Consider the following 11,473-nt stretch of genomic DNA (forward strand, 5'->3'; position numbering starts at 1 on the left):
AGCTCTAGATGTTTTACGTAACGTCTAGGATGTTTACGCCCCCAAAGTTACGTAGTCCAGCCCACCAGAGTTAGCAGTCATAAGAACTCATAGAGCTGTAGGTTGTGCAGTGCAGTGCGTCTTATGGAAAGTGTTTTTATGGTTATGAAGGAAAGGTAAATATTTTCTGGTTTTCCCTCTGATGATTTATGATCAAATTGGATCCAGTTTCGGTAAAACCAGTGAATAAAGTTCCGCCCCTCTTCTGTGCTTGGGGAAGTTTCTCTGTGTATGCGGGTGAATGTGTCTGTGAGTGTGTGTGTGTTCGTATGTGTGTATATGTGTGTGTGCATAAGCCTGTTACAGAATGTAGTTGTTAGTAAAAACCCCAGTAGCCAGGGCACCCCGGCCAAAGTACTCGAGACCACATGTCCCAGTTATGCCCCGCCCCAAGGGAGAACAGCAGAGCTCCCCGCCACCCGAGAGAATGCAGGAGAACCAGGGCCGACAGTCCCCCAGCCCAGCTAGAGACCATCCCCCTGAGTGCAGGCATAGCCAGCGAGCTCCATGAACCTGAGGCCGGTCCTGATCCTGGATGGGGGCCCAGCTCCCCCCAGGGAAGAGGTCCAAAACCCACCCCAACACCGGCCATGCGCCCCCGGGACTACCGCACGCCCCAATTGTGAGAAAGCCGGCAGGGGGAAGCAGCGGGAGCCCCACCCTTACGGAAGACGGTCAGGGGTGGAGGGTGGAGGAGACAGTGGATCCCATGTCCAGGGACACGCCATCCGCCCCAGACACGAGCAAAAGCCAGAGGCCCGAGGCCAGAGACCCCCGGGTCCAGAGCGGGCTACCACACCCGGGGAGACAGTATGAGAAATATGATATAAAGTATTTGAACATTTTCTAGTAGAAACCCTAAATACAAGTAAACATGTAAAATGAGCATTCTACTGCACCTTTAAGTAAAAATATTAACCACACAATGAGAAACACTTGATTACAGGTAAAAGTTCTGCCTTTGAATTTTCACTACTTAATGTTTCATGTTAAAATGTGCTTGAGTATCAAATTAAAAGTACTGATAATTTGACGAAAGTGATTAAAGTTTCTTGTCATATAAAATCTGCAATTAACAATGATTGTCATTATTGATTAGTCTGTCAATTGTTATTTTGTCTAATAGTCTATTAAATGTTATATGTAATGTCTATGAAGATTCTCAGTCATCCAGGTCATAGTTATCCAACGAGGGTTAAAATGAAGGGCAACTGGACTTCAACCAAGTCCAGTTGCCCGTTATATGTAATAGTAAACAAATGCCATTCTCAAATTCTCAGAGATTTCTCAGAGTAATAACACAAAGGACAAACAAACAGAGAGGGAATAATAGATCATTGAGGTGCAGCCAGGATTGACTCCCTAAATGTATGCTCCACTAACTCTGATGCTTCCCTGAGGTCATGTCCTCAGTACTGTCTCTGGAAACTAGGAGATTTTAACAATCTGAGAAGGAGTTATTGTTCTAAAACTACAATGTACTTGTTGGTTTTTAAAGTTGATATTGTCCTGAGTGAGTATCTACAATCTTGGATTGGATTATTAAGTTATGAACTTATGCAGCTGGGGAAAATATTTTTAAATACTTTTATGGAGCAACAGATAATTAAATAAATATATATATAAGATAAAAATTGTAATAATTGATTCAATAATTTTTCATCTTTATGCTCAGAAGAGTCTTTAAATATTCTGAAAATACATTAATTTCAGCAGCAAGTGTTGTGAAATGAAATGTTTTGGGTTTATTAAGGATGGTCAGGTTTACTGGGTATTTGACAGAAACTCAGATGCTTCTCTCTGTGTAATGGTAACACGTTTATTGTCACAATCAATCCCAATGAATCTGTTATGTGAAAATAAGTTTCAGTGTCACGGAGGGTGCTGTGCGTGATGGGTTTTTAAGTACTGTATATTGAGCAGGAGATAGTTGTGGTGTGCCTTCAAATTGAGAGGGGAGGAGCAACACTGACCAGGTGATCCAGGTGAGAACTGGGAGGGAACCTGAAGCTGAAAGTGTTCAGTTAGTTCAGACTCCATTCTGAGTCGACAGAGCAGAAGGAGGAAAACTGAAGTCTGAGGCAGGGTGAGTGTTAATACAACATTTTTATTATTTTACTGTCTCTACTGCATGTTTAATATGCATTAAACTTGCAGTAACCAAGAAAACAAGAAAAGTGAGCAGGTGGAGTTCTGACTGCTTTTATTAAACCGTATACTGTATGTGTGTGCTTGAGCGTGTGTGTGTGTGTGTGTGTGTGTGTTACTTCCTCTTCTCTGTCTTGTTTGTGATTCTTGAACAAACTTGTTCATCTTGATTCTTGTGCTCTGAGCTCACAGTCAGTGTCACTGTTTTACCTCTCAGAACGACTGAAGTCCAGAAGATGAGAGTTTGTGTGGAGGAAGAGGAGGACAGAGCAGAGTCTCCAGTATCCAGTTGTCTGTCTATGAAGAGTGACCAGTCAAAAAACTTTCCTCCAAAGTTCAGTAATGAACCTGGACCCTTAGACACAAAGTAAGAGAACTGAACTCATTCACTCTTTGCTGGTAATGTTTTGCCTTTTGCCAATTGTAAAGTAACATTAGGCTTTATAATGAAAGAAAGTTTTTGTATCACGTCTACTTTAAAATACAGTCCACCTCGCTCTTGATTGTGTGATATGCTATCTAGACAGATGTCAACATATCAAATCACACAATGAATAATAATTCACAGTATTCCTCATCAGGGAAGGAAAAATGCATATTAAGGAATATATTGCATTAAGCGCAGGTTTTTCTAGTCTATTGTAGGGTCCCAGTATGGAGGACCAATTCTGACATAAAGGGAAATAAATACAGAAATAAATAACTGCTAAATAAATAAATAAGCATCCGATTAAATGCGCAAAAAATAAAGTAGATAAATAAATGTAGGCAGTAATTAAATTATACAATGAGACATAAATGTGTAATAATTACCTTGTTTATTTATTGTACATTATAATCTACTACTACTAATCTACTACTTTATTTATTAATTACTTATTTTTTAAATGTATTTATTTAAGTGTGTGTTTTAATGTTTTTGTTTGTTTTATTCTTCTTTTGCATTTCTACCCTATTTATTTCCACAATGGGAATATATTTCTGTCTGCTCTTTTTACATTTCTCTATGCATTACTTCCTCATTATTGAAATGAGGAGGGGCTGTGTCTCAAGGGGTGAACGTATCGCCTATTGGTGGATCAGTCAGACGACTGAGGTCGACTCAAAACTCAACTCTAAGCCTTGCTCCTCACACAGTCACAAGAGTTCCCCTTCGAGGGAACTCAAACTGCGTCAGTGACGACACTATGGGAATGCCTCTGAGCGTGGCAGGGCTGAAATCATGAATGAAACTCCAATCCTATTGGCGTTGCTAGAACGGTAGCGTGTGACGGCGTAACTGGAGGCGTATATAAGCACACCGGCACACCGGACACATTAGCTTTCTTTCTATTCAGCAGGCACTCTGGCATGTTTGAGACTACTCAGAAGAAAGCTACCACAAGAAGATCTAGTTACCTGGAAGGAGAAGCAGAGGAGATGGCTGGTGAGCAGTTCAGGCAGTGTGTCTTTCCATGCCCACGCTACATTACGGCTGGGGACACTCATGCCCTGTGTGTTTCCTTCTGGGGATGCCGCATGCCCAGGCAGCTCTCGAGGGGGCTGCTTGCAGACATTGCGAGGCCCTGCCCCTTAGGGTGCTGAGGTCCTGTGCGGCTCTTTTTTCCGAAGACGGCTGGATGTGCTCTCCCCATGGCTCGCACCCGGCAGTCGCTGAGGCGGTGCGGCGGCTTCGGTCATGGCCATCTCCGAGGGCATCGGGACTGCCGAGGCTTTTTCCCGTTCCTCATCTGCTGACTCCGCCTCCTCTCTTCCCCGTTCGGGAGTCCGTTTCTACGGAACGATGCCTTGGGGGGAGGAAGCCCTCGCGAGCTATCTTTCTCCCACCCTTGCTTCGTTCCTTCAGATGTCGGCGCTCCCCACCAACCTGTGTCGGACGAAACATCCGCTTTGGTGGGCAAGGCCTACATGGCAGCGGGTCGAGCTGGTGCAAGCCTGCACACTATGGCCATCTTGCAGGCGTACCAGGCCGATCTTCTCAAGACTATGACCTAGGGGGTGGTCCCTCTGAGGAGGACCTGACTGAGCTTACAGACTTAACCCTCCTTGTTACCAAGCATTGGCTGCTCCATGGCAGCATTGGTGGCTACGGAGCGCCATCTGTGGCTCAACCTCCCAGCTCTGGCCCCGCTGAGGCTCCAGGGCATCCGCATATTAAACATTGACGACTGGCTCATCTTAGCTCAGTCTCGGCAGTTATCAGTTCAGCATCGAGATGTCGTCCTCGCCCACCTTCAGCGTTTGGGGCTGCGGCTCAACGCGAAGAAGAGCGTGCTGACGCCCGCCCAACGGACTACGTTCCTAGGGGTGGTGTGGCACTCGACAACGATGCGGGCCCACCTGTCGCCTGCACGCGTCGGGTCCATTTTGTCCTCGGTGACCAGAGTGAAGCTAGGCCGCACCATCACTGTGAAACACTTTCAAAGGGTGTTGGGTCTCATGGGAGCCCTGCAGTGGTGGTTAAAATTCAAGGGATTCTCCCCGAGGGGAAATCCGTTCCGTTTGTGTGCCGGCCTGCTTATATACCCCTCCGTTTATGCCGTCATACACTACCGTTCTAGTAACACCAATAGGATTGGAGTAGTTTCATTCATAGTTTAGCCCTGCCACGCCCAGAGGCGTTCCCATAGTGTTGTCACCGACGCAGTGTCTTGTTACCCTTTTCGGGGAACATGAGACGATCTCATGATTCTTCTCAAATATGTCTCAGTTTTCTCATATTGGCCTCAGGAGTAAAAACTCATCTCTGTCTTACCCTGATCAAAAGATGAGATCTCAGTATCTTAAATAAGTTAATAAAACTTAAAATAAATTTCAGTCTCCAGAGTGTGGATCAGAAAATAAGCTCCAAGATATTTCTCAGTTTTGTCTTAGTGATCGCACTTAGGGGCTATTTTACTCAAGTACTTTACTTACGTCAAATATTGAGGTTGAGTATTTTCTTTTTATGGAGGTTTGTACTTTTACTCCCCTTAATTTCAAATCCTAATTGTATTTATTGTTAATTATCTGTTACAAGTTACTGAGAAAAATAAACTAAATTTTGACATTGAAAATAATGCACTTTCAACTGTCATGCTTTCCAATTGGTTAAGGTAGTCACAGCCAGCATACCTGGAACACCCAATACTTTGACATGACGTTTAAAGATTTATTTAATAGGGACCGAATACACGCAAGAACTGAGATACAACATGTATCTGTCATACAGAATAAGCACTTTTACTTTTGATACTTAAGTACATTCACTATGGAATACTTGTATACCTTTTACTTGAGTAGAATTTTGAGGACTTTAAATGTGGATATGGTATTTCTCCTCTTTTAAGTAAAGGAAAATTGTACTCTATTTAAAGATAATAAGTCTTCCACTTTTTTATTTTAGTTAGTGCAGCGGCAGTGTTGTTGCCCTTTGAACAACAGGAGTGGGGTTCAAATCCAGCTCAGGGCCTCCAGCACGGTTCTCCAAATACAGACAGTATTGTAATACAATCAAGCTCATGAACATCTCCCCAGAGCTCCTGACTGCTTTTTAGGAGCAATAAGCAAGATGTTAATGAACTCAAAAAGATACAATGATGAGATCTCATCTTTTACTTTCATTTATCCTATTGTAATCTCAATTCAGTATCCATTTGTCTTACCTAAGTCTCAATACCTCAGTCTCTCTTCATCTCATCCTTTTCTCCTAAGGGGTTTTAGGAGCAACAATTCAGATTGGAGTGATCTCAAAAAGATACAATAATGAGATCTCATCTGTGACTTCCAATCTCCTGTTGTAATCTCAATTCAGTATCCATTTCTCTTACCCAAGTCTCAAAACCTCAATCTCACTTCATCTCATCCTTTTCTCCTAAGGGGTTTTGGGAGCAGCAATTCAGATTGGAGTGATCTCAAAAAGATATACTATTGAGATCTTAGTGTTTTCTCAAGAGTTAAAGAAAATACTATTCTGAGAAAAAGTTTTTTCCTCTGGGTACATCCAATTAATGAGAGACAGTTTGAATACCTGGAAAAATGCAGACATATAGGCTACTGAAGCCTAAAGCCTAGTTCACACTATACAATTTTTAGCCCGATTTGCCGTTTTGAGAGCTCAGCGACCGTCGGGCTTTGATCAGGAGTAAATCAGCGGTTGATCTGCGGTCGCCAGTCGTTATGTGTGAACTACTCAACAACGCATCAAAACGGCTCCCCGACATATTTCTGACACATCACCGATGTCTGCCAGATATCTCGCATGCCAAATATCGGCCGACTCGACATCCATATCCAGCCAATGAGAGCAGGCTGCTGGCAGAACAGGCAGCTACTTTTTCACCGCAAAACACTTTTAACTTACCTCCAACTCTCTGTAGCTCAGACAGTCCCTGCTACCTGCGTGTGATAATCCATCCTTTCACCCAGATTCTTTGTCTTTATAATTGCTATCTTTATAATAACAAACAACAGCTGTTTCGTCTGTAGGTTCGCCTCATTTCCCGTTTGACATTTCTTGACCAAACGTGGTTTGGAGACCAGTGTCCGGAGACACAGCCGCTGTCAGCTGTAGTGTTTGACCCCCTGTCACCGATCAGTCACGTAGTGTGAATGCCACAACGACTTCAAGACTCCCGTCACAAGACGGCAAGTTGTGCAGTGTGAACGGCACGGCCATCGCTCGACGCTGAAAGTCGTGTAGTCTGCACGGCTTAACTAACATTGATCCTTCATCACTGATACTGCCTCATAACACAAAAGACATAGGCCTAGCCTTGAAGCACAAACATATATTCACTTTCCCACCATTCATGAAATTGCCCTCCTTCTTTATCAGTTTTTCTCGTCTTGGACATTTAGGGATTTGTATACATTTCTCATCTCCACTACTGTAGTGTGTGTGGAAACAACGCAATCTAGTGGCGGGATGCCGTCACTTCACGGGTCACAAAATCGACATGCATTGTGGGAGATGTAGTTTATGGCAGCATAGATTTTTATTTTAAGACAATCATGAATTTTTTAAGCTTTCGCAGGCCACATAAAATGACGTGGCGGGCCGGATTCGGTATGACATACCGGGATATATTACCGGGTGCTCACAAGCGCCACATCTGCACCACAGGAATTAAGTCCTGTGTGCAGCAACCAAAGGGCTGACAATTTAGGGCTGCGTTGGCAGCACTGTGGCAACTATGATGCACCTTGGGGTGAAAAGGCCCGTACAACTATGCTGGCAGCTTTAATTGTGGTTTGAATTTCTTGAGTTGTCTAAGAAAGAAAAGTTTATTCTGGACTTTTTTGGTCATATATTTAAAACTTTATTTGATGACCAGCTTGGTCTCAGTCTTGTTTGTGACTCTTGAACAAACTTGTTTTACTGTTGTTTTTACCTCTCAGACTGACTGAAGTCCAGAAGATGAGTGTTTGTGTGGAGGAAGAGGAGGACAGAGCAGAGTCTGCAGTCTCCAGCTGTCTGTCTATGAAGAGTGACCGGTCCAAAAACTTTCCTCCAAAATTCAGTAAGGAACCTGGACCCTCAGACACAAAGTAAGACAACTGATGATGCTTCAAGTTCTTAGTGTTTTTTCCAAAAATCTTATAACCACATTGCTTGCCGTCCAATACAATTAGGCACTCTCTTTCTTTGTCCGCCTCACTGTATTTGAAATAGGACCAAATATATAAGCGCCTCTTTCTCCCCAGCATGTTGTGTTCATCACCAGAGTTCGCATCCTCCACAGTACAGTAACGTTTTCCTCACACACCAGGCGTCGCGTGGTCGGCCAGCATGCAAAGCACAAGAAGAACCCTGTTCAAGTGAAAATTTAGAGAGAGAAAATATGGCCTGTAATAAGGGTTTGAGTTGCGTGGGAGCCAGTGGGAGTTCAGCTCCCATAAGGAGGGTCTGAGCTCCCATGAAAGCAGTAAAATCATGCATCTGTGGGGTTCGCTAATTCATTTATCAACAACCAATATACTGAATCACAAATAATGTATTTTTCATTGTAATTAGTACCTACTATTACTTACATTAAAAAGATAAACAGACTTAAATTAACATAGGCCTACTTTCCTAATGAACTACACTGCGCACCGCATAACTGACATGATGGCCGGCTGCACTTCTCCACCATGAGCCACTATTGTGCACACAGTTTGAGGCCATGACATGTTCAACTCAGTTGTATTGTAACCTACTGGATTAGACTATGTATTGACTGCTGCTTTGTTGTTTAGTATTATTGGCTTTTTGATGCATCCTCCAATAAGTACAGTGCTACATATAATAATATGCTTGCTACTGTGTGCTTGCGGCCAGCAGTGGTAAAATAATAACAATTTAATATTATACCTACGATAAAGGGTGTGTTTGTGCGTTTGTGTGTGTGTGAGAGAGGAAAATGTTCAATCACGTAATAAGCAATGATTTCTCTCTCTCTCTCCTTATTATTTATTTATTTATTCTCTCCGCTGGTAACGTTAGTATATAAGACCCCCACGAAGCTCAGATTATAATAAGTAATAATAGTAATATTTTGTCTCTGATTTTGTACTGACAAAAAGAAAGAGAGATTTTATTAAACGTTTTTATTTTATGTATTACATTTTAGTGTTGTCATTTTTCGTCAACAGTACTGAATGTTAAGATAGTCACTGTCATTGTTTAATTATCGCTGTCTCGTCAGCATATCGTTGTAGTCAGGGAAAAAAAGTTATTGATTTCGTCTGACGAAAGTAACACTACTTTAAACAAGAAATCATTGGTGAGATCTGTGACAGTGTTCAGTCACATAGAGAAGCTGTAATTTGATATAAGAGGACTAATACTAACTTTTAAACCTCCTAATTATTAATAAAAGTAATAGCAGTTTGTGTTTTTAGAGTTTCCTAAACGGCTTTCATTAGAGAATTGTGAAGATTGGTTTTGTGTTCATGTTTTTCTGTGTTTAGTCTGTCATAGTTTTGAGTTGTTTGAGTTGTATCTTTTTTCCCTGCGTGTGTGTAACTGCAGTTTGTCAGAGATCAGCTGTGCTTCTCTGGCCTCAGCTCTGAAATCCAGCCCCTCCCATCTGAGAGAACTGGAGCTGAGTGACAACAAGCTGCAGGATTCAGGAGTGAAGCTGCTGTCTGATCTTGTGGAGAGTCCATATTTTAGACTGGAGACTCTGAGGTCAGTAGAGGTTTGGAGTCAGTCCATGCTGGTTTCAGCAGTACTGAACTAAACACAGTAGCTTACCAGGGACCTGTAGGAAGGGAGCAGGGAGGTGTGTCATGCCATAATGATGATTATTTAGTTAAGGTCAATGATAATAATATAATGTGAAACATTATCATAAAATGAGACGCACCTAGTCCAGCCCTGGTGACAGGCTTCAGGATTGGACAGACAGACAGAGAGAGTCAGCCAATCAGATCAGCCAGAAGCTTGTAGTGACCTTGTGTTTGAGTTGACGTGAAGACGACTGTTGGTGTGTTCATGTCTACAGGAAATAAAGCTGGATTCCAGCTGACAGCGTCATAAGATATATAGTATAGTAACAGTGGTCCTCATTCATCAAACTGTCGTACCATCAAATCTGATCTTAAAGTGTTTGTTCTCTCATTTCAACACTAAACTTTTGATCAGTTCATCTTTGTCACAGCTCTGCTGATGAAGGGAGTCTCTGAACACTGATTTATGACTTCTGCTGTCTGTCTTCTTCTCTCATCAGCTGGAAGTGATCTCTGTCACTGTGAGTGATGAGAAAGGTGGTGGTGTTGAGAGAGTATCAGCTGTTTCCTGATGATCCAGAGAGGTTGAAGCAGCAACATCAGCTTGTGTGTGGAGAGTCTCTAACTGAGTGATGTTACTGGGAGATAGAGTGGAGAGGAGAGCTTCATCCAGCAGTGACTGACAGAGGAATCACAACGGTGCTGCTGTTCTGTCTCTGCAAACACACTGAAACTCCTTCACTCCTTCTGCTCCACACTCAGCCACCTCCTCCACTTGGACCTGGACTTTATTACATTCAGATGTTCTGGACCCAAAGTGCCTCTGCTGATTAGTTCTGTTTATCACAACATAACTGCAGATTAACACATTTTATTTGATTTTTCAGTTTTGTCTCCACCCTGTGGGACATTGGAGTGTTGCAGTTTATTTCCACCTATTACTAAACAGTGGAAGTTGATAAGTTACCTCTCTGAAGTGCAGTTTATTACCACCAATACCAGTCTTTTCTCATATATAACAGATTTGCTTGTAACAAACAGAAGATGATAAAACCTCAACAAAGTCTGGATTCAATACAAAAAACTTCAGTTCCTATTTTTCACTTGTGTAGCTTGATGTTCTACTTGAGGGGAAACAACATGCTAAGTAATAATAATCACGAGATAATGATCAACAACTTGATAACGACTCAACATGATGCACTCCTTCACTTAATCATTAAATGGCACCTTGCACTTAGTGAACTGAAGGCTTTACTCTGCAATGGAAGATATTTTTTATTTATTTTCTTTATGCTGCAGACGCCTTGTTTTGAAATCATTGTGACACATACAGTGTATTTACTCCACATGTGCAGTGATCATGCATAAAGTTTTAAATCTAAAGTTTTGGAAGTAAAAACATGTTCATCAAGTTTCCTGCACCATCAATAAGTTACAGTTTTATGTGTGACCCTGGCTTTCTGCCAGCAGATGAACATTGAAGTGCTGATGTGAACGCTTTCTTTCTGATTTGTTTGATTTGGCAAAAAATTTAATGAAAATCAAACTCAGCACACAAGTTAAAATGAAGAAGTGATTTATAGTTTTGTTTTAATGTCAGGTTGAAATTCTATCTTTATATAACCACTAATGATGATGACCAAACCACCAACTTTGGTTTCTTTATTTCCACTGGTGGAAAGTCCCCAAGTACACTTTAGTACAATTTTGATGCTCTTGAGTACATTAATTTATGCTACTTTTAAACTTTTTATCCAACATCTATAGTTTTTAGTTACTTTTCAGTAATTTATCAAGGATTAAAGGCCCATAAAGATAGCAAATAACTGTGTGTGATACTTCATTACAGCAGTTAACTTACTGTAAAGAAGATGACCGAACACTAAACTTTCTCAGAGCGAGGACCAAGTGTGGTGGAAATGTTGGTAATAAAATCATTGGCGTTAAGTGTACAATCATCTTCTCTTGAAAACATGAAAATATGTTACCATTATTATGTAGATGACACATAGATTTACATAACAATATCTCCAGGAGATTATAATTTATTATAATAAAGAGAAAGGGGGGGGGGGGGGGGGGGGGGGGG

General features: G+C 41.8%; 1 protein-coding gene across 1 annotated transcript in view; it reads left to right on the plus strand.

Moving 5' to 3' along the window:
- Window positions 1-407: 407 nt before the first annotated feature.
- Window positions 408-11,473, plus strand: part of LOC123983081 (NACHT, LRR and PYD domains-containing protein 12-like) — a gene marked incomplete at its 3' end in the record, with an annotated part of 55,553 nt that continues 44,487 nt past the window's right edge. The window contains exons 1-2 of the mRNA XM_046069244.1: window positions 408-661; window positions 2,405-2,554. Coding sequence (XP_045925200.1) covers window positions 408-661; window positions 2,405-2,554 — 404 coding nt within the window. The remainder of the gene's footprint in view (window positions 662-2,404; window positions 2,555-11,473) is intronic.

This window comes from Micropterus dolomieu, linkage group LG01 (assembly GCF_021292245.1).
Source record: "Micropterus dolomieu isolate WLL.071019.BEF.003 ecotype Adirondacks linkage group LG01, ASM2129224v1, whole genome shotgun sequence".
Lineage (NCBI taxonomy): Eukaryota > Metazoa > Chordata > Actinopteri > Centrarchiformes > Centrarchidae > Micropterus > Micropterus dolomieu.